Here is a 24074-nt window from a genome sequence, read left to right as displayed (position 1 = left end):
AATAACACCTTTTTGTATTTAATGAATTTGTCTACCTAACACAAATTTAGAGTTGAATTTAAAAATCAACCACCCAATATATACTCATTTGTTTATACTTTATAATTTCAAAAACAAAGACAAACAGTAAAACATGGAGCTGCGAGGAAAGACGTGCGTGCCACTGATGCGAATAAGGGCATTTTCGGATACATAAGAGGACGACTTCACGAATAGTCAGAAGTGTAATAAGTCCTAGGATCTCTCAGCTTCTGTTGGTGTTTTGGTTCGTCGATGGGGCAAAAACTCGATTTTGGTTCTGGCGGTAAAATCGGACAAGAGAGGGTTTCAGTGTCTTCACCATTTGATAACTTACCGGATGATTGCATCGCTAACATAATATCTCTAACAAGTCCACGGGACGCGTGCATTGCAGCTTCGGTTTCGAAAACCTTCAAGTCAACGTCCGAGTTCAATACCGTGTGGGAGAAGTTCCTTCCACCGGAGTACTCTTCTCTAATTCTTGGGTCGCAAGTTTTCACGTTGAAGAAAGAGCTCTATCTAGCTTTGTGCAATGACCCTGTTCTAATCGAAGATGGACAAAAGGTATGTCTAGTTTTTTTTTTAATGACTTTTACAATTAGTCCGGCCTTCAAATACTTTTTGATTAATTAACATACTTAATATATGATAAAACAAAGAGCTTCTGGTTAGAGAAAGCGAGTGGGAAGAGATGTATCATGTTATCTGCGAGGCAACTCGCAATCACATGGGGAAACTCTCCTCAATATTGGCAGTGGATCTCAATTCCCGAAGCTAGGTATACTCCTTTTTCTTGTTTAAGATGGATTATTATACAATTAGCATTATGATGATGGTAAATAATGTTGAAAGGTTTAAAAAAGTACCGGAGCTTCTTGATGTATGTGCTTTCGAGATCCGTGGTTGGATGAATACTCGAGTCCTATCTCCACGAACTCATTACTCGGCTTACGTAGTGTACAAGACAAGAACTGGATGTCATGGCTTCCGCGATTTGCCTATACAAGTTGGAATAGGTTTCGTGGGAGAAAAAGCTACTAAACGATTCATATGCTTTGATGAGTCTACGGATAGGATAAAATTGTGGGGAAGGAGGGAGCTAAAGAAATCAAAGGAGAGACAAGATTAGGGATGTTAACTTAGGGTAAAATAACCCAGCCCAGCCCAACCCACAAATAACCCAACCCAGTTTATACCCAACCTGTAAAAACCCAGAAACATCAAAGTTGAAATTCAAACCCAAAAAATAACCCAATAGGGTATAGGTTTACCCATGGGTACCCAAAATATTATCTTATTTATTCTAAAAATATCATATAAAATATTAATATCATTAATGTCAGTTTTAATATATAAACAAGATTTCACAATTTTATAAAAAAACTTGTTTTGGCGCAAAAACTCGTTTACGATTTTGGCGGGAAAACCCGTTTTCGATTTTGACGAGAAAATCGGTTTTGCGGTTTCGGCAGGAAAATTCGATTTTCCGGTTTTGGCGGGAAAACTCATTTTGTGATTTTGGCGGGAAAACTCGATTTTGCGATTTTGGCGGAAAAACTTGCTTTGCGTTTTTGGCGGAAAAACTCGTTTTTGCGATTTCGGCGGGAAAACTCGTTTTTCGGTTTCGGCGGAAAAACTTGGTTTTTTGGTTTCGGCAGGAAAACTCGTTTTGCGGTTTTGGCAGGAAATTTGGGTTTTGCGGTTTTGGCGGAAAATTTGGGTTTTGCGGTTTTGGCGGAAAAACTTGTTTTTTGCGGTTTTGGCAAGAAAACTCAGTTTTACGGTTTTGGCGGGAAAACTCGGTTTTGCGGTTTTCAGTCGGAAAACTCGATTTTAAGGTTTTGGCGGAAAACTCGGTTTTGAGGTTTTGGCGGGAAAATTCGGGTTTGCGGTTTTGGCGGGAAAACTCGATTTTGCGGTTTTCAGTCGGAAAACTCGGTTTTGCGGTTTTCAGTCGGAAAACTCGATTTTAAGGTTTTGGCGGAAAACTCGGTTTTGAGGTTTTGGCGGGAAAATTCGGTTTTGCGGTTTTCCGAGAACACTCGGTTTTGCGGTTTTGACAGAAAAACTTGGTTTTATGATTTTGGCGGAAAAACTCGGTTTTGCGGTTTTGACAGGAAAACTCGATTTTTCGGTTTCAGCGGGAAAACTCATATTTTGGTTTCTGTGAGATAATTTATTTTTACGGTTTTGGCGGAAAAAACGTTTTTTGCAAATTTTATATAATTTAATTAAAATGGTGAAAATATAATAATATAACTGAAAACCCATGGGTACACCATTACCCTTTTATATTTACCCAATATAAATATGGGTTTCAAAATTAATACCCATAATCGACCCAATAAATCTTAAACGGGTAAAAACCCAATCCATTATTAGTGGGTTTGGGTAAACCCATGGATAATTACCCATGTTAACATCCCTAGACAAGATGGCTGGATAGAAGCAGAGATTGGTGATTTATTCAATGAATTTGGTTGTGAAAAAATTGAACTGAGTATTATAGACATTACGTCTCCTTATTGGAAGCGTGGATTGATCATTCAAGGAATTGAGTTCCGGCCTGTGAAAAAAGTCTGGTGAAGTAAAAACCACACCATGACACCATGTACAACCGTACGTGTTTGAGCCAGTGAGTCCGGTGTTATATGTTTATGTATCAACCGAAATAAGTTTTAACAATTTTAGTGGTTATTTAATTGTAATTAATATTTGCGATTTTTGTCGATGTTTTTTCATTCTCAAACGAACCAATACAATAAGAGAAAATGTGCTCTTTGAATCAGCTACACAATTTTCGTAGACTCTTTATACGTTTTATGAGAACATTTATTAGATCATGGACTTCCAATGGAAGAGTTAGTAATGACTAATGAATGAACCCATTAACTTTTGTAGTATAGTTTTTTAGAAATGTCCCGACTGCCATAGCCGGACTTTGAAAGGATTAGGTTCATGTTGTACTACTTTAGCATTGAGAATGCCTCCAAGTGAAGTGAGCGATGTGGCAAGCTGCTTGGAGAGACTTTATGAGCATGTTTGTTAATATAGACTTTCATGGTTCACCCAATATACTGACACTACAAGAAAACAGCGGTATTCTGACGGACGTTCCGACGGAAAATGAAATCCTCGGTATATTCCGAGGAAATTCCGAGGAAATTCCGAGAAAACACAAAATTTGGTTTTCTCGAAATTTATATACCGACGGAATTCTGAGGAAATATCATTCCGTCGGAATATTCTTCCGTCGGAATATTCTTATGGAATTCCGAGGAAAATTGTATTCCTCGGAAAAAACCGATGAATTCCGAGGAAATATTGTAGACGTTAGAGAGCCGTTGGAGAGCCGTTGGGGGATTTTAAAAATTCCGAGGAAATTCCGACGAACTAGCCGTTGGCATCGGAATTCCGTCGGAATTTCCTCGGTCTGTCGGAAGGATTTCAACTATAAATACAAGCACCCCTCTTCCTCTTCATTCACTCCATATCTTCATCCTCCCTCTCACTCTCTTTAGACACGAATTTGATTTATAAAAAACATGTCTTCTTCAAATTATTTTCGTTCTTGGATCGATCGACCTCATTTGGATCCGAACACGAGATTGCTTACGGAAGAATACCAACGAGGTATAACCGAATTCATGGGGTTAGTTCACCGACAACCGGAAGCAAAAACAGGTATGTTAAGATGTCCTTGCTCTAATTGTAAAAATAAAAAGGTTATTAAAGAGTGGGATGTTTGGACTCATCTATATTTGAGTGGGTTTACACGAAGTTACAAAATTTGGTATCATCATGGGAAAACTGATTATGAACATGGTAGTACTAGCGAACCTCAGCCAGCGGTTAGATTAGAAGAACCAATTAGAACAGATGTGGATTATGGTGTAGGTACTGAGCAGATGGTAAATGATCATTTTAGAGGGGAAGATTTACCCAATGCCGAAGCTAGGAGATTTTATGATATGTTGGATGCTGGAAAGCAACCATTGTACGAAGGTTGCAGAGATGGTCATTCAGCTTTATCATCTGCTACAAGATTGATGGGCATTAAGACGGATTATAATTTGGCGGAAGACTGTGTGGATGCGATTGCTGATTATGTAAAAGGTATTCTACCCGAAGATAATGTAGCTCCTGGCTCATACTACGAGGTTCAGAAACTCGTAGCTGGTCTTGGTTTATCGTATCAGGTAATAGATGTATGCAGAGACAACTGCATGATTTATTGGAGGGCGGATGAACAGCGGGTTTCATGCAAATTTTGTGGAAAGCCTCGTTATAAAGATACGAGTGGAAGAGTTCCAGTGCCATATAAAAGGATGTGGTATTTGCCTTTGACGGAAAGGTTGCAGAGGTTGTATATGTCTGAACGCACAGCGCAACCAATGAGATGGCATGCGGAGCACTCAACAGATGGTGAGATCAGACATCCTTCAGATGCAAAAGCGTGGAAGCATTTCCAATCAAAGTATCCCGACTTTGCGTATGAGAGAAGAAATGTCTACCTTGGATTATGTACTGATGGTTTCAGCCCGTTTGGCAAGAGTGGAAGACAGTATTCTCTATGGCCAGTCATTCTTACACCATACAACCTACCCCCAAACTTGTGCTTGCGACGAGAGTTTTTGTTTCTCTCGATTCTCGTTCCCGGACCAGAGCATCCTAAGAGATCACTTGATGTGTTTCTTCAGCCACTAATATATGAGTTGCAACAACTATGGGCTCAAGGTGCTGAAACATACGATGTTTCGTATAAAGAAAACTTTCAAATGCGGGCAGTACTAATGTGGACAATAAGTGATTTTCCAGCATATGGTATGTTATCTGGATGGACAACGCATGGAAGGCTATCATCTCCATATTGTCAAGATAACACTGATGCTTTCCAACTAAAACACGGAAGGAAAACGTGTTGGTTTGACTGTCACAGGAGATTTCTACCACCGGATCATCCATATCGTAGAAGTAGGAATTTGTTTACGAAGAACAAGTGGGTGTTTGACAGTCCACCTCCGGAAATTTGTGAGAAAGATTTGAAGACACAACTTAGAGATTTTGGTGCAGAAAGGACGCCAGACGTCGGTGGACATGAGCGTTTTCCGGTAGATGGTGTTGGAGACCTACATAACTGGCACAAAAAAAGTATTTTCTGGGATCTGCCATACTGGGAGGATCATCTACTAAAGCATAATTTAGATGTCATGCATATTGAGAAGAACTTTTTTGACAATCTCATGAACACGATCTTTAATGTTCAAGGTAAAACAAAGGATAATTTGAAGTCAAGACTGGATTTAGTCGATATATGTGCTCGTTCAGAACTTCATGTTGATGAGAATTGTAGGGCTCCTTTTCCCATATACCGACTTGATGCAGCGGGAAAGGATGCGTTCTTTGATTGGATTTCAAACGATGTGGAATTTCCAGACGGTTACGCATCTAATTTGCGTAACTGTATCGACAGAAAGGAAGGAAAGTTTACTGGCTTGAAAAGCCACGATTGCCATGTAATGATGCAGCGCCTCCTTCCGTTTGCCTTCAAGGAACTATTACCACGAAATGTTCATGAAGCAATTGCAGGGATAAGTGGTTTCTTCCGCGATTTATGCACGAGATCAGTGACTCTTGAAGGTATTGAAAATTTGAAGACTAACATAGCCGTGATTCAGTGCAACCTTGAGAAGATATTTCCTCCCTCATTTTTTGATGTTATGGAGCATCTTGTTATTCACCTGGTAAGAGAATTGGAACTTGGTGGTCCTGTGCAGTATAGATGGATGTATCTGTATGAGCGGTATATGTTCCATTTGAAGAAGATGGTGAAAAATTTAAGTAGGGTGGAAGGTTCTATAGTCGCACAGATGATCAATGAAGAAACTTCAAACTTTGCCGAGTACTACTTTCCAGCAGAAGTTCAGACCAAAAACAGAAGACCTGCTCGGCATGATGATAGAGGCGAACGGGCAACATATCATTGGAAGGTTCCAGACATTTTCACAGACGTTGGACGACTTAGCGGAAAACCAAAGGACCGTCGACTTACTGATCAGGAGCGCAGTCATTTGCAAACATATTTACTCACCAACTGCGAAGATGTTCTTCAATATGAAAGGATTTTCATGGCAGAAAAGCGGTTCGAATATAGATACGCCACAGAGGACGAACTAGAAGAAATGAAGCAGAGAGAATTTGGTGGATGGATGTTTACTTATGTGAGTGATGGTTTGGCCAGAGGTGAAACATTTGACGATTGGATACGCGAGATGGTCGTTGGACCAAACTTTGTTGTGAAGTCATATCCGAGATTTTGTACTCGAGGATATGCATTCACAACTCAGAAGAGGAGACGTTCGAGTACGACTTACGATGCTGGTGTTTGTTCTGCATCAGGAGATGATGTATACTACGGACACATAAATGAGATTTTGGAAATCAAGTATTTGGGCATGGTTGGATTGCGCTGTACTGTTTTCTATTGTGATTGGCACGACAACACTCCAGATCGAGGTGTGAGAACAGATGCATTTGGTGTTACATCAGTAAATTCGAGACGGAAGCTGCAATATTATGATCCTTTCATTCTTGCTTCTCAGGCCGATCAGGTTTGTTATATCAAGTACCCCCGGGTAAGGAACAGAGATGATCCATGGGTTACTGTTACAAGACTAAACCCGAAAGGCCGAGTTCAGGGAAGTTCTGAGCTGGAAGACCCACTACAACCAAGCACATCCGGCAACTTAAGTGCAGCAGAAGATTTAGGTGGAGTTGGCCTTGTAGTCGATTTAACCGACTTCGGAGAGGAAGCCGCCGTTCACGTTGAGGATGAACCAGTGATTGGAGAGTTTCACCAAGATCCAGATTCAGATTCATCTGGTGATGACGACTCGGAAACAGACTAGCGTCGACCTTTTTTTTTTTTTTTTTTAAATATAAATACCGAGGAAATTCCGAGGGCAGATAGGTTTTCCTCGGAATTTCCTCGGAATAGATCTTGTCGATTTAGGGATTTGATTATACATTCCTTTTCCTCGGAATCTCCTCGGAATTTTCCGAGGAAATTCCGACGAAGATAAGGTTTTCCTCGGAATTCCCTCGAAAAATTCCGAGGAAATTCCGAGGAACTTGGGGTTTTAAACCGAAAACAACTTTTTACGGATTGAATAACACGTATATAACCTTCATTAAGTGTCTTAACCAGATTATGATGTTTGGAACTAGGAACTTTGGTGTTTTATCCAATAACAAATACTTTTACGATTGCATGAACGAAAACCACACAACATAATAGAAACACTTATACACTTTAATAAACGGTAAAGGGAATACTTACAATTATTTTTGAAATTTTGTTATTTCATGGTTTATGATCATCTATACAAAGAATCCTCAATGGTATGCATTATAATTGTATAAGAAATGAAATACGGCGAAAATAATCGATGTGTTAAAACCCCAAACCCTGGTTCCTCAGAATTTCCTCGGTAATTACCGAGGGTATTCCGAGGAATCCTGGTTCCTCGGAATATTTTCATTTAACCGGGTAAACAAAGCCGCCAAATATTTCGCGAAAATTGAATTAAAGATTTCCGAGGAAATTCCGACGGAAATATAAAATATTTCCGAAAAAAATTTCGACGGATAGTTTCCGTCGGACGCCTCATAATATTAGGGCGAGCCCGATCTTCTTCCCCATTTCTCTCTTTCTCTCCGCGCCGCACAGGCTCTCCCTCTCGCGATTTCCGGCGACTCCACCGTTCTCTCTCGCGATTTCCGGCGAATCTGCCCTAATCCTCCCCCATAATCATGTATGAACCCTATCCCACTCTCTTAGGGTAGATTTGTATGGTTTTTAAGTAGATTTGATGATTTTGGAATGAGATTTATAGATTTTTGTTAGGTTGACTGGTAGGATTGTGTAAAATCGAGTTTGATTATGTATTTCACTTGATTTGGATTTTTTTTTTGTATTTATTGATTTTGTGGTTATAAAAATCGAATTTGTAATTATATATATATATATTCAAAACGTTTTTTGTATATAAAATCTATTTTTTGCATTTTAAAATCATTTATATATTTATTAATGATTTTTAAAATCTATAAAACTTTTTTGTGATTAAAATCATATATATAATATTTAAAATCATTTTTGTGGTAATAAAACGTTTTATGTATTTTATATATAAAATATAAATTTCTATATTTATTAAACATTTTTAATATTATTAAAACTATTTTTTGTAATTATTAAACATTTTAAATATTTTTAAAACTATGTTTTGTAATTATTAAACTGTTTTTGGGGTTTATTAAAACTATTTTTTTAATTTTTAAACTATTTTTTATTTATTAAAACTTTTTTTGTTAAATATTAAACTATTTATATTTTTGTGATTAAAAACTATTTTTAATTAAAACTATTTTTTTTTAATTTACAGGTCTAATGATGATCAGATCCGGCCTCGCCAGCGTCGTAGCCGGGGTGGTATCGGGAGCCAGTCTCGGGGTTCGTCCAGCCATGTTCAGGATTCCGTTTCGCCCCACAGCTCCTACCATACACCTCCCTCTCCATTACCCGCTCCTGCTGCTCCCGCTCCCGCTGCTACACCCGCTCCTGCTCCTCCGGGTCCTCCGGGAGTGATGAGTGTTGCGGAGTTGGTTCGACAGCCCGGTCGTGACCATCTTCCCTATCTCACTGAGTATCCACATGGACATGGTCAAACATGGTAATTAAACTTTTATTTTTTTAACTATTTTTTATTTAAACTGTTTTTTTATTAATAATTTGTTTTTTTTATTAGGTTCAACCGATCCGGGAACGGGATCAGCGCATGGATCAACCGTATGATGTACTCGGCCCTCGACAAGGGACATCTGACTTTCACTGACTTCCCTCCCGAGAAGCAGCATCTGTGGTTTCGTCAGTTTGCGGTAAGTATTCAAAATTTTTACTTATATTTTTTATTTATTAAAACTATTTTTTGTAATTATTAAACTATTTTCTATATTTATTAGACATTTTAAATATTATTAAAACTATTTTTTTAATTATTAAACTATTTTTTATTTATTAAAACTTTTTTTTTGTAATTATTAAACTATTTTCTATATTTATTAAACTATTTTTTATTTATTAAAACTTTTTTTTGTAATTATTAAACTATTTATATTTTTGTGCTTAAAAACTATTTTTAAACTATTTCAGCAAAAATTCAACTGGAATTCCGATGATACGCTCTCTATCTATCACCATTTTGTCCATAAAGTTATGGACAACTATGGGAAGCAGATGTACGAGTGGAAGAAGAAGTGGGAAGTAAACAAGGTAGTTTTTAATTTATTAACAATTTTTAATTTATTAAACTATTTTTTAAATTATTAAACTTTTTTTTTAAAATTAAAAGGTCACAAAGTCGATGAACGACACGGTCTGGAAGGAGTTGTGTGCGCATTGGGATAAGGAAGAGACGAAAGAAACTTCTTCCACCAACTCCAACAACCGCAGGAGCGACCGTAAAGGGAAGGGCATCTACAAGCATAACTTGGGTGCTCAATCTATTGCCACTCTGGCGGATCGCATGGTAAGTTCAACCGCTTTTTCTTCAATTATTTAAGTTTCGGAATTTTATTTTTTGTGCATTTTTTCAAATTTCTAATGTTTGTTTAATTTATTTTTTTTCAAGGCGGAAGAAAATGAGGGCGACCCGGTTGATGATCTCGCCCTTATGAAAAGGGCGTATACCAACAAGAAGACCGGCCAGATTGATGATGGTCTTGTGAGGGACGTGGTCGACCTGGTCCAAACTCAGGTGTATGACGAAGTGTCTCAGCTTCAAACCGATGATGACGATTCGACGGCTTCGACCAACTTGTCCCGGGTTCGAATCAACGAAATCGTTGAATCGGTAAGTTTTTTTTTTTAAAGTTCAATTTAATTATTTCTTGATTTTTATTTTATCATCAATTTATATTATCTAAATTTGGTTATTTATATTTCAGTCGGTTCCAAAGAAAAAGGGACGTTTGGTCGGTTTGGGTCGTCGCTCCCGGTCGGCTGCTCCTTATTCTTCACCACCGGCATATGTTGATCCAGAAGTTCTTACGGCTCAGCTGAAGGACAAGGATGATCGGATATCTGCGTTGGAGACCCAGATGGCAGCTCAACAGGCGGGCTATGAGACCCAGAAGAGGCTGAACGAGCAGATGATGGAGATGATGAAGAGGATGTACCCGAACGAGGTGTTCCCGAATATTCCAGACCAGTAGTTTTTTTTTTTTACCAAAAACTCTGAATGTTTTATTTAACTTTGAATATTATCTACTATGTTTTAATGTTTTATGTTTTATTCAATATTAATTTTAATTTTAAATTTTCGAATTTAAATTTTAAAAATTTTAATTTTTAAAAATAAAATTAATTTTAAAAAAAAATTAATTTTTTCGAAATTCCGAGTGAAAGCAGTTCCTCGGAAAATTCCGAGGAACTTATTTCCCTCGGAATTTTCCGAGGGAAGAAAGTTCCTCGGAATTTTCCGAGGGACTGAAATTCCTCGGAATTTTCCGAGGGAAGAAAGTTCCTCGGAATTTTCCGAGGGACAGAAGTTCCTCGGAATTTTTCGATAAACATTCCGAGGAATATTTCGTCGAAACTTCCGAGGATTGGACCATCGGAATTCCATCGAAATATTCCGAGGAAGGCGTCCCTCGGTATATTCCGAGGAACCTTCCGACGAACTCTGTGTCCTCGGAGTTTTCTCGAAATTTTGTTTCCTTGGAATTCCGTCGGAAATTTCCGACGGAATTCCGAGGAAATATGAATTTCCGAGGAGATATTTCCGAGGATTTTTTTCGTCGGTATGTCCTCGGAATAGCGTTATTCCGATGACATACCGACGATTTTTTCCCTCAGTATGCGGATGTTTTCTTGTAGTGTGAATAAACATCATGTTCACTGGCCTCTGATAAAACCCATGGGGGACAAAAGTCCCATTAACGGTGGCTCCTTCCGATGATGGTTCATGCAATGTGTTGTGAAGGCTAGACGAAAGTGCCGCAGCATCTTGTTGCATGACCTTTAAAGATCCATGGTTTAATAATATAAATCCCCTTATCTTCAAGAACTCATTACTCGTGTTCGTAGTGAACAAGACAAGAGATCCCTTTTGATATCTTACACAACTTTCAAGTTGGATTGATTGTGCATGGAAGTTCTGAACAAGTTGGGAAAAGAAGTATCTGAGCAAAGAATTTGAGGCATGGTGTTCAATTTACCGGGAAACTTTGTCATGTTAGACAAGGTGGGTAAGGAAGTATTTCAGCAAAAAAACAAATTATATTAGGCTTTAGTTTTACAAGGTTTAAGGGTTTAATTTTAGGCTACTTTACTAATTCATAAAATTTAGATCAGTGATTTTGTTTTAAAATATCCGGACGACATTGGAAAGAGACATTTTCAAAGGATCGTGAGGTAGACGCCCTCCTCTCGCTGATTCAAAGAAGGGGTAATTTGGCAAAACAGGTCAGACGACTTTGAAAGTTAAGACTTGAGAAGTGCGCAAAAGTTAGAACAACAATTCTCAAGCTTGATCCAGATCTTGACGCAGACTATCGGTACAGGCAAACACTGGAGAAAAGTCACGGCGCTGAATCATTTCCAAGTTGTCCACTTTTTTTTATGTATTTCCAGAGGAATGTATTGTTCTTTGCCTTCTGCTTCGCCCCTTTGGTTTCTACAACCTTTGGATCAGCGTCGGCTGTCACTTCCGGTAGCGTAAGGGAGAAGTTTCTTCCTCAGGAATATTCAATCTTGGCCCTGTTCGTTTGTACATCTGGAAGATGCATCCAGATGGTCCATCTAGATGTCTTATCCAGATGCTTCATCTGGATGTTGTTCGTTTCTTCATTTCGTCCATGCATCCAGATGAATCATCTGAATGCAACTATGTTCGTTTGCTTTTTATTTTTTAACTTTCATCTGCATCCAGGTGGACTTGTTAATAAAATGACTAAAATATAATTTTTTACGTTTCGGCGGAAAAATATCATTTTTATGGTTTTGGCCGAAAATATTTTTGCGGTTTTTGAGGAAATATGTGTTTTTCGCGAAAAATTACATTTTTATGGTTTTGGCGGAAAAATACGTCTTATGGGTATGGCGGAAAAATAAGTTTTTGCGGTTTGGACAAAAAAAGTGTGTTTTGAAGTTTTGGCAGGAAAACTGTTTTTGACGGGAAAAGTTTTTTTTCACGATTTTGGCAGGAAAAGTTATTTTTCGCGATTTGGCGGAAAAAAAGAATTTTTGCGGTTTTGGAGGGAAAATACATTTTTCCGGTTTTGGCGGAAAAATACATTTTTCCGGTTTTGGCGGGAAAATACATTTTCCGGTTTTGGCAGGAAAATACATTTTTCCGGTTTTGGCGCGAAAATACTTTTTTCCGGTTTTGGCGGGAAAATGCGGTTTTCCGGTTTTGGCGGGAAATGCGTTTTTTCTGGTTTTGGCGGGAAAATTCTGTTTTCCGGTTTTGGCGGGAAAATTCCGTTTTCTGGATTTGGTGGGAAAATTCTATTTTCCAGTTTTGGCGGGAAAATTCCGTTTTCCAGTTTTGGCGGAAAAATTGTGTTTTTCGGTTTTTGCGGGAAAATTTTGTTTTCCAGTTTTGGCGGAAAATTATGTTTTCCGGTTTTGGCGAGAAAAAATGTTTTTTTTTTGGCGAGAAAATGCGTTGCTTCCGATTTTGGCGAGAAAATGCTTTTTGCGTTTTTGGCCGGAAAATGCTTTTGGAGTTTTGGCGGGAATATGTATTTTTTGGGTTTTGGTCGAAAAGTGTGGTTTTACTGGTTTAGCCGAAAAATGTGTTTTAATGAAAATGTGTGTTTTATGTTTTTTGCGGAAAAATGCATCTTGCGGTTTTGGCGGGAAAGTGTGTTTTTCGTTTCTGCGAGAAAATGCATTTTTTGGTTATAACGGAAAAATATATATGCAAAAAAAATAGAATTTACGGTTTGAAAATAATTATTTGATTTTAAAATGTCATTTTTGTCATTTATCATTTTGGACTGAACTAGATGCATCTGCATCCAGATGCACCATCAAGACTCACCTTCATCTGGGTGAGAATTTGAGATGAGTTTTTAAAAATTCAGCTGGGTGATCCATCTGGATGTAGCATTATAATGCACTAAACGAACATCAATTTATATCTTCATCCAGATGGATCACCTGGGTGAGCAAACGAAGAGGGCCCTTCTCATCCAATAAGAAACGTTTTTCTGCTCGATGCGATGACTATGTTCTAATCGAAGGTGGAAAAATGGTATACCTGATTATGTTTTGATTATTTTGAGTTTGTAAGTTTATTCTACCATTATAGATTTCTTGTTAATGAAGCTTTCTATTTTTGGAAAACATAGAGTTTAAGTTTAGACAAAGCGAGAGGGACGAGGACTATAACGTTATCTGGGAAGGAACTTGATCTCACATTCTCTACCTTTTGGCGATTGATCTCAGATCCGGATTCTAGGTAACTCCTTTTTGTCTGAATTCTAAAGATTTCTGTTAGGAATAGTGCCGGCTAAACATTGTTATGGGCCTTCGGACAAATTTTTTTTTTTACTTTCTAAAATTTATATTTAGATAATGTTTAAAAATTAAAACATTTTTAAAATTTAATAATAAATATTTTATATATTTTTGGATGAAAATAAAACTATATACATATCAAATATATTGGATATTTTTTAATTTTATTTATTATATTTATGATTTTCATATAAAATATAAATTTATAAAAAAAATTGGACCTCTTAACTATTAATATACGGAGGGGCACGAGCTTGGTCCGGAACGGTCGCATCACTTTTTCCCCTTGTCAGTCGGCCCAGAAAATAATATATCTCATAACGATAAATTCCATTGTTCAAACGGCAATGATTAGAAGCATTTATTTTGAACAGTATTTTGACATTTTTTACACAAATTAAAAAAAAATGTTAAAATTAATTTGTTATCTAATAATTACATTTATTTACCTAATAATCTTTGAGATAATTAAATATATTTACAGGATCAAAGTATATTTACAATCAAAGTTAATTATAGTTTTTAAAAATTGTATTAGAATTTTAATATGACAATTTGTGTAATAAGAAAAAAGTGTTAAAATGCCACCTTTTATTAAATGGAAAGAGTATAAGGGACAAGGATACTAATACATACAGTATCAATTAGTCTTGAGTTAAAAACTCATGAAAACTTTAACTCGTTCTGATAATGTTGAATGCAATGTGTTATAAAGGTTTGAAGAAGTCCCACAACTTGCAACTGGGATTCCTTTCAAGATCTATGGTGTGCTGAAACCTAAATTCCTCTCTCCTGATACTCAGTACGCCGCTTACGTAGTCTACAAGGCAAAGGATCAAATTCAAGATGTCTAAAAAAGCTTTGGAGTTGGAGTGATTGTACATGAAACTCCCGAAGGTGCAAAGTGGGAAAGGCTGGAGCTAACGAAGCTAGAGAAGAGGGAAGATGGGTGGGTGGAGGCAAAGTTTGGAGAATTCTTAAACGATGGAGGGTTCATGGATGATCGCGATGAAATCTGGTTTCGTATTAGTGAAATCAAGTACAGTTATTGGACGCCTGGCTTCATCATTCAGGGCATTGAGTTCCGGCCTGTGAAAAAGGTATGGTGAAGTAAGAACCAAAAACATATTGTAACAGAGTCTGTTTTAATGTATCAAACCAAAAACATATTGTAACAGAGTCTAGTGAGTCCGGTGTTATATGTTTATGTATCAAACCAAAAACATATTGTAACAGAGACTGTTTTAATGGTTTTTAATTTGATTGTAACTAATGTTTTAAATTTTTCTTTCTTTTGATGTTTATGCAACTCTCACGTGTACCCAGTTCAACAAGAGAGTGTATTTATTTTAATAATTCAGGTATTCCAGATTTTAAGTCCAGATAGTTCTAGATGAAGTGTCTCGTTGGATACCCTCTATCATGTGAGACATCCCATCTCTTAGGCCCATGAGCCAAGCCAACTGGTCGAGATGTGTGTAAGTTTCTATAGGGTGAAAGTGTATTATTTGAATCAGCTACACATATAATTTCGTAGACATTAATTTTGTGATTCGACCATGTGAGGAAATATTTATTAGATCATGGGCTTACAACCACAGTTAGTAATGAATTAATTGAAAACGCGTAGTGTTGAGGAGAGAGAGATGCGATGCACACGGCAAGAAGGGAAGCTTCGTAAACATGTAAGACACGGATACCACGAGTCTTTTGTTTTTCATTATAAATCATTCTTTCTTTCACCACTTCATCACAGAAGCGACTTTAGAACGATCTCAAGAAGTCTATATTTATTTATTACAAAAGAAGTCTTAAGGGCTATCTGTCTTTCAAGATTCCAGACGCAGGCGATTTGATGCATGCAACGATGCCGTCACCGTTCGATTCATTGCCGGTGGATTGCATCTCCACCATTATCTCCTTCACGAGTCCACGAGACGCTTGCGTCGCTGCTTCTGTTTCGAAAACGTTTGAGTCGGCTGTTAAATCCGATACCGTGTGGGAGAAGTTTCTCCCTTCGGAATATTCCTCTCTGATTCCACAGTACTCGCGAGTTTTCTTGTCCAAGAAGGAGCTCTATTTCGCTCTCTGCGATGATCCTGTTCTCATCGAGGACGGCAAAAAGGTATTAACTGAGAATAATGATCTGCCTTGGGCTCAAAATTAGATGTTAGAATGGTATGAGAATAAGGATCTGTGATTCAGTCAGATTTTAGATATAGTCGAGAGTAATATGTGTATCGAAACCGTTGACTTTTTTTTTAACATGTAAACTGAATCCAAAGTTACAATTGTTGTCAACAATAGACAATTTACAACCAATACAATGATAATATTATAAACGAAAATAAACACTATTACACGTTGCTTTTTTTTCCATAGATAAGACGTAGACGTGAACAAATTAACAAATGTTTACGGTCATCATTCTCAGTATGTTAGAGAATTATGTGAACAAGGATGTGATTAAACCTACGGAGTTGATTAATTTGGTGTGGTTTCTGAATGTTTCAAGTTTTTTTATTTGGTACAATGACAGAGCTTCTGGTTAGAGAAAGCGAGTGGGAAAAGATGTATCATGTTATCTTTGAAGGAATCGTCGATCACATGGGGAGATACTCCCCAATATTGGCGATGGATTTCAATTCCTGAATCTAGGTACGTTACTCCTTTTATTCTTGTTACAATTCGTTTGTGCTCATTTAATTTTTCTGATGATAAATGATAATGACTGATGAAGATGGCAAAAAAATGTTGCAATGCAGGTTTGAAAAAATAGCAGAGCTACTCAATGTGTGTTGGTTTAATATTGGTGACGGGATGCATACTCGTTACCTATCTCCTAGAACTCATTACTCGGTTTACATCGTGTTCAAGACAAAGAACGGATGTCCTAATTTGGGAGATTCGCCGGTGGACGTTGGAGTTGGATTGGTTGGACAAGAACCTTCTCAAAAGTTGATATACTTTATTGGGCCTCCTCGTCGCGGTCGTGGTCGTGGTCGAAGGAGAGAGACAGAAACGAGAGATGTAACGAGACCAGAGGCGAGGGAAGATGGGTGGATGGAAGCCGAGCTTGGTGAGTTCTACAATGATTCATGTTGTGATGATATTTCGTTTAGTATTATTAAGACCAACACTCCTCACTGGAAAAGTGGTTTGATCGTTCAAGGAATTGAATTCCGCCCTGCCAAAATCAGGTAAATTGTTATATCATGTTTTTGTGATGGAATAAGACCGATGTCTGGTTCCGTGATCTTCCGGTTTTATGGTTCAGTTTCATGTGTAAGCAAGTGAAAATCTTTGTTGTATTGTAATGTTTTCGAATCTTCAGGTTTTGGAATTGTAATGTTTGTATTGATCATTCTCACCTGAACAAATTTCCAGTTTATGATTTGATCATTCTCAGAATGTTTCTGTATAGCATTGTCACGGTGCTTCTGTTTAAGTAATTTTTTTCTAATAGTACTTTGACAATGAAAATCAAAAGAATAGTTTTTTAACCAAATATTAGCTATCAGAAATGAGTAATCTTTCAAATATTAAAAGAGCTATGTGTTTGTCAGCGTCTGGCTTAAAGGATATTATTCAGCCTTGTGCAGAATAAAATATTTAAATAAATACTTCATCTGTTTCGTTTTCATCGTTGTTATAGGTTTATCCATACATATTAAGAAAACATGTGATTTTATATATTTCCAAAATAAAAAACATAATTATTTATAGACCTAACTATATTTCAACCAATAGAAAAATAAAGTGAATAATCTTATTAATAAATTTTATATTGAAACTCTAAATGACATTTATTTTGAAACGATATTTTTTCTCCTACAATGACAATTAACTCGAAACAGAGAGAATATAATATAAAATTGTAAAGTTTGAACTTTGAATCATTATACAAAAGATGCAAAATTTAAAGTAAAGAACTTACCCTCGGCTCAAATAAGGTATTGAAATTTATATAAACTTCCCACACAAACTTAAAATCATGTAATTTTGAAACTAAATATTTTTTCTACACTTATTTAAGGAATGGAAATTATGAATATATGAATTTGGTTTAGACTAAATCAATTTGACTTTGGTTTATGGTTTAGATGATTTTTTCTATTGTTTGTAACGTGTAAAATGAACTTTTCAAAATGATTACTAAGAAACAAATTATTTCTTCTTATTATGAAATTTTCATTAAGTTATAAGTTATATAAATTATAAGTAAAAGGTAATATACATTCAAATTAAATATATAATTATGATTATATAATGGTTAAAATGTCAATGTAGTTAACATAAACTATATGTAGGCATGGGTATTTCATATTTTTTTTCCAAAGGATTACTACGAATACTTATTCATACATTTCAAAATTATTATAATCATGTTTGGTTACGTCTCAAACAATAATAATTATGAAATGAAATCATGGGCAATTGTAGTGACTCCTACCCATTTTTAAACTGAATATAGTTTTATAAATATGCTACATTTGCTTATGGCTAAGGAAATGTCAAAAATATGAAGTTGATGTGATTTATTGTAATTAATTATATGAAAACGTTATTTAATGTTTTTGTGAGAATGTATATGGTGACAACATATAAGCTTAGCTTTTTATGAAAATTATTTTTGAGATGTCAAATCAGCTATATTTGTGAATACATTGTGGTGACGATACATCATCACTACTCCCTCAAAATGCTTTTCAATCAATATATAGGAGATTTGGTATTTGTTTTTAACACTGTTGCTCTAGTATTATTTATTTAAAATTATTTAGATAAAATAATTTGAATACATGATTTAAGTGTTAATATATATTGTATCAATCTTGTAAACAAATATTCATCAAAATTATGTGAATAATTCAGTTACACCTTTTTATATTGAGTCACTTGCATAAGAGTATTTTGTAACCTTTTATATTAAAGATTTTTTAATTATTTTGATACAAAAGTTAAGTATTGGGTTTCTCCCCCCCGAATATCTAGCCATTTCTCGTGTGATGTTCCTTGTCTACTCTCTTAATCTCGAGCATAAGTATCTTACTGGCAGCTAAGTTTCTTGTCCTTACCTTTCTTTGCTGGTTTTAATTCTAAAGGAGATGGTGACAATCTCACGAAATACTAGAGGGGGATCGTGTTTTTCTTTTTAAATCTGTTTTGTAAGCATCACTTGACAATATACCAGAGACCAGTTTTATTTTTAAACAATGAGACTGCCTCACCAAACTCTTCTCTCTGCTGCTTGATGTTGATCACTTTTCAAAACCGAGAACATATGTCTTCACGAACCCTACTCCTGTTGTGCGTGTTAAAACTGTACAACAACAAACAGAAGATTTTCCTTTTTTACCAAGAATAAATGGAAGCACTAAAGACGTCATCAACACATGATCAACAAAAAAACAAAATGGAATGGATACAATAGGAACCTATATGGCAAATAGAAAGCCTTTATCTATATACTGCAATACCTCTTTCTTCTTGTTTGCCACTGGAACCCAACATGAGATCTCCTCCAACATGTTCGCTCATAGATGCTTCAATGTTATTTTTCAGGATGATTTTTGGACATTTTTATGTTTAAAGAATTGGTGCAACAGTCTGTGAACGTCTCCATAGCCTTTGGTGGAATAAATAAGATGATCTTTGATCCACTTTGGGAGCTTGCTGGATGGATGAGATGTTCTTTTGGCAGGATCATTCGCGTATCGAGCATCTACCAGTAAAATGGCTGAATAGTCCTTTGCGTGCCTTATTGCCCTACCTGAAAAAAAAAAGCAAACAGGCAAAGAAAACTTTAACATTTTAATTCTCAGTCCAATCATGAATGAAGATATTAACTCACCGATTGATTGGTTAACTGCTTTCATACACAGATTCTCATAGTACTCTTTCCCTCTCCTTCTGCAGCTCCTTAATACCCCAAACCCTTCTCGAACATCTCCACTGTAGTATGAGTCGTCAACCAAAGTCAGACAAGGTTTCGACGATTCCGTATCTCCAAGACCTTCTATATGCTTTATTCTCTCTAACAGCTCAATGTCAGATGGGCTGGGATAAGGCAGACCAACCATCACAACACACCGACACATGCCATCGCTGAAGTTGATTCCTTCTGACACCTTCCCACCAACCACAGCTAGCATTATTGCCCCTCTTTGGCTCTCTATCGCTTCCTTGTAATCTCTGAGAACAGCTTCGACTTCAGTGTTTCTTCTGGGTTCTCTAAACACACGCTTCTTCTTCATTATTCTTCTGAGTATCCCCGAGTTGGTCCACGCTGTGTGCACCTGTGTTTCATACTCAAAGGAGGAGAAGAAGACGATAACTCCTTCGGGAACCAATGCCACCAGGTTACTCATCAATAGTCCCAACTCCTGTATCTGCCATCCCAAAAGGTCAAAGCACAAGTTACACTCAATACTCTTTCTCAATCAAGGTTAGAAAACCAGTCTATTAGGATCAATCACCATTTCTGTTGAGCTTCTTGAACTGTGGCTAAAGTCAAAAGACAGACCAGACGGACCATGTGAAACTGCGATTGGCATTATACTCTCAGAGGGAACAATGTGACTACAAGAGAAGAACTGCAGCTGATTTGAAGGTAGCCACGGAAAGAGTCGTTCCCTTGTCTCTTCTATAGGTTGAAGAGTCCCACCGGCCAATACAACAGCGTGAGCTTCATCCACCACCTACAAATTGGTTTTAATTAACACTACGGACTTAGAAAGAAAGGAAGAGATTTATGAAAGGGCCAACCTCCGAGAATAACTTCGCTCCAGTGAGCATGACGTATTTAATGTACCCTCCTTTTTGGCCAGAGGTGGACGAATTCATCTTTGAGACTATGATCCGCCCATCACCATTGTTATGAGTGAGTGCCACCAACATATCAGAAAAAGCTCTAAAACTTGATAGCTTGCTCATTTCCTCACGTGCCGTTGGGTCTTTCTGCAACATAGCAACTCTCTCTCCATATCCACTCACCTGCGCACAAACAGTTGAATGTCAAAGATGAGAAAAGGGAAATGTACAGAAGAAAAGAGATCACTTTACCTTATGAATGATATTGCTTTGCTTTATATAGGCGAGTAACTTGACCAAGTTTATATTGTCTATATTCAGAGAGAATAAAAAGTCATTTATCGCCATCGAGCAACCACCACAAGGCTTGCTTTTAGAAGGGTTTCCTGAATCAAGCCCACTATTTCCACTGTTGAGATTCCCGTCACTGGTGGTGGCAAGAGGTTTGAGGAGAGCTCGGATGAGAATCAACAGAGTTTGGATGTATCTACGGTTCCCAGCTCCCAAGAGGTTCTGGAATCTTCCAAGATAACTCTCTATGCTGCTGTGTACATCTTCCAACTGGGGAACACAAATCGATTAAAGACATTGATTCCACACTGTCAGATATCAACTAAATGATGTGTATTGAAGTATCAGTAAATATTACCTGTGATATTGTTATTTTTGCATCATGCATACTGAGAAGAGTGTCAGCCAAATTGTGAGCCTCGTCTATTATGACGACACTGTTTTTCAAGTTCAGACCAAGAGATTCTCGCGAAGACTTTGACAGGAGAGACTGGTACGGAAGAATAATAAGTTCAGCTGCAGGGGCCACTCTTCTAGAGCCATAGTATGGACACGTCCTCATCTCTCGTCCAAGCTGGACAAGATCCTCAATGTCCATGGCTTCTTGCTGGAGAATCTCAGCCTTGAACTCTCTCTGTAGTGACTGTTTCCTAAGCATCGGGCATCTGCAAGATGATGATTTGGTTCGTCCTCCCTTAACGTTTGTACCTAAATTCTGAAATGTTCAAGCTTCCATTAGAACTTAGAAGCTAAGAGCATGCTTAACCCGGATTCTTAATTCAGAGTTCTTAACTCATGATTTGATACTTTTTTTTTACACTTTTGGAATAAGGACCGGCTCTTAGGCCATCATTATCGCTAGGACAATTTTAAGTCCTTAAAATAAAAAAAGCAAAGGAGGCAAGAGATATCAAAGGACGAAGGACGAGCTGGGACGTTGCTTATATAACGACTTTCCCCCTCGGTCCTGGTGTTTTTGTGGGTCCCCTGCCCTTAAGGACCAGCTGGGACGTTGCGATAATGTTGCCCTTATATCTCTTATTTAAGAGATGATTTTTAGCTTTTCTTAATTAAAAGTTAAGAAACGGTTCTTAGCCGAAACTAAGAACTCCACCCTAAGAACCCGGATTAATCATATGGTCTAACAAGATAGAGACTTGATGATAATGTGTACCTTCTTCTTTTTAGAGGCTAGAGATGTCTTCTTCTTTTGCAAATCCAAGCACCTCTCGTTGATTCTGCCCACGTTCCCAAGCTTAAGAACATCTGCAACTGTGAGTGTCAGACACACACACTATGGGAATTTAAAAAAAAAGTAGAGAATGATAATAATGGTGGATAGACCTTCATTGATGCACATGTTCTTTCGGGAGCCTAGACATACAACTCTGACTCTTTGGGCGAATACAGTCTTCCTCAGCTCCTTCACAAACTGAGAAAGCTGAGAATGAGTCCGGCTGCAATAGAAAACCTTGAGTCCTCCTCCTCCTCCTTCTTCTTCTTCGTCCGAGCCATCTTCCTCATCCTCTGAAGAGGTGTAGAAACCTCCTCCCACAGGTTTTCTCTTTGAAGATGAATCCTCTTCGCTTTCGTATTCTTCCAAACAAAACTCTTGCTCGTTCGCCTCATCACCAGCCTCTTGCTTCCTTATGGAAACCTCTTCTTCCTTTCTCGCATCAAAATCTCTCTTCTCCTTGGCGTGTTTCTTGACCCTAAACGGAGATTTACTATTGGTCTTGGCATCATTATGGCTATTGACAGTGAAATTTCGAATCCAATCGGGCTCGGATTCATCTACTTCTTCACCAACAACAACAACCTTATCGGATGATCCTGAGTTGTTATTTAATTTCTCATTACGGTCGAGCAGCCACTGTAGAGCACTGCAGATAATGCTTAGAGATTTTCCAGTCCCTGACAATCACAAACCCCTAAGATTATTTGATTTTTTCCAGATAAATCGCTTTTTCTTTTTTAAAGAAATTAGAGTATATATACCAGTGGGGCTTTCGAGCATGGAGACGCCTCCCTTGTCGAGAAAACGATAGAGAGCGTTCATGAAATCGATTTGGATCGAGTAGGGCTCGTACGGGAACCCCGGGAACTCTTGTTTCTCCTCCGCCAACTGTGTTTTATCAATCATCTCCTTCATATTGCATTGGCCTACTACACAAAGCATAAACCAGAACCAAATCGATTGACACTAAACAATGCCGACGAAAGCAATCAGTGCAAAAAAGGACCCAAGTCTAATCCTAAACGCAGTATCAATCGCTGATTCTAAGAGACGACGATACCAGATATGGAGCGACACTGGGGGGTTTCAAGAGACGAGACTTAGTGTGATTCGCGTTACGAAAACCCTTAATTTGGTTTCTTCTTCTATTATGTCTGCCGATTAAGAGAAGCTTATCTAAAATTATTTTGATAATATGCATGATTTACTGTTGAAATTTAATAATTTTGTTTCAAATAATATAAAATAACCACGTTTATTGCCGCTAGAGATGGCAATTTGTAACCCTGCCCGCGGACTAAACCCGTAGAAGGTCTATTCAGGACGGGTTTGGACAGAGAAATCGAGGGCCATATATTTTGCGGAGCGGGTTTGGCCAGCTTTTTTTGGAGACTGTGGTCCGCACAGGATAGACCCACCCAGACCCACTTGAAACCAAACCCGCTGTGAAGCGGGGCGGGATGGAAAGGATCAATTGTCATCACTAACTATCTCTTGCTTCCTAGTTCCTAGACATGGCTTTGTCCACTGTTTTGTTATTCCAAACAAAAATAAATTAATTAAAAAAATTTGAGTTGGGTAACCATGAAATAAAGCATAATTAGGTATTTAACTAAAAAAATACCTTCCACTATTTACTATAATATATAATATATTATCTCTAGTTGTTGTTAATAAGTGTATTGTTGTAAACGTGAAGAAAAACAACGTCAAAATAATACGCACCAAAACTTGACATTTTCTCATTGTTATTTACTATGTGGAGCCCACCGTCACTATGCACGTACAGTAACTTTCTCTTTTTCACTTCTATATAAACGATCGTTTCGATCAATTGTAATACACCGTCTCTTCTTCCCCTTATAACATATTCTCTCTCGTTATTATCTTATATCAGTAGTATCTCCTTTCTGCGGGTATAAAATTTCGCTCTTAATTAAATTTCTCTATACTATAAAATTATAAGTTATTTTATAACATGTATACATTTCTTCTTCTTCATCTACCTACCACCATTATTATTTCTTCCAATCCTGAATACACTATCACTTTCTGTAAAAAAACAATTTCAATTATTTGAGTCTCTGTCTATCACTGTAACTATTTTCATCATTTCTTTTACTT

General features: G+C 37.3%; 2 protein-coding genes across 4 annotated transcripts; one reads left to right on the top strand and one right to left on the bottom strand.

Annotated features, from left to right (window-relative positions):
* Positions 1 to 15343: 15343 nt before the first annotated feature.
* On the top strand, positions 15344 to 17003 carry LOC106396167 (putative F-box protein PP2-B2). Its single transcript, XM_013836493.3, has 3 exons — positions 15344 to 15734; positions 16149 to 16267; positions 16375 to 17003. Exons 1-3 carry the CDS (start codon positions 15465 to 15467, stop codon positions 16811 to 16813), a joined length of 828 nt encoding a protein of 275 aa, XP_013691947.2. The 5' UTR covers positions 15344 to 15464; the 3' UTR covers positions 16814 to 17003.
* Positions 17004 to 18737: 1734 nt separating this feature from the next.
* LOC106396149 (ATP-dependent DNA helicase DDX11-like) lies at positions 18738 to 23187 on the bottom strand. Of its 3 annotated transcripts, none has more exons than XM_048743870.1 (11): positions 23011 to 23160; positions 22712 to 22879; positions 22058 to 22627; positions 21888 to 21979; positions 21072 to 21428; positions 20675 to 20983; positions 20378 to 20605; positions 20089 to 20310; positions 19464 to 20001; positions 19090 to 19382; positions 18738 to 18932 (listed from the first exon to the last, which is right to left on the bottom strand). In XM_048743870.1, the coding sequence occupies exons 2-10, from the start codon at positions 22863 to 22865 to the stop codon at positions 19171 to 19173; spliced, it is 2682 nt and encodes an 893-aa protein (XP_048599827.1). In that variant the 5' UTR covers positions 22866 to 22879; positions 23011 to 23160; the 3' UTR covers positions 18738 to 18932; positions 19090 to 19170. The 3 variants fall into 3 exon arrangements, with proteins under 3 accessions (XP_048599827.1, XP_022572236.2, XP_048599824.1); XM_022716515.2 differs by having other exon boundaries at positions 22712 to 22876; positions 23011 to 23150; XM_048743867.1 differs by having other exon boundaries at positions 22712 to 23187.
* Positions 23188 to 24074: the final 887 nt, after the last annotated feature.

Source organism: Brassica napus, chromosome A2, assembly GCF_020379485.1.
Source record: "Brassica napus cultivar Da-Ae chromosome A2, Da-Ae, whole genome shotgun sequence".
NCBI classification, from domain to species: domain Eukaryota; kingdom Viridiplantae; phylum Streptophyta; class Magnoliopsida; order Brassicales; family Brassicaceae; genus Brassica; species Brassica napus.
Note: the sequence above shows the minus strand (reverse complement) of the source record. Positions and strands in the feature narration are given on the sequence as shown.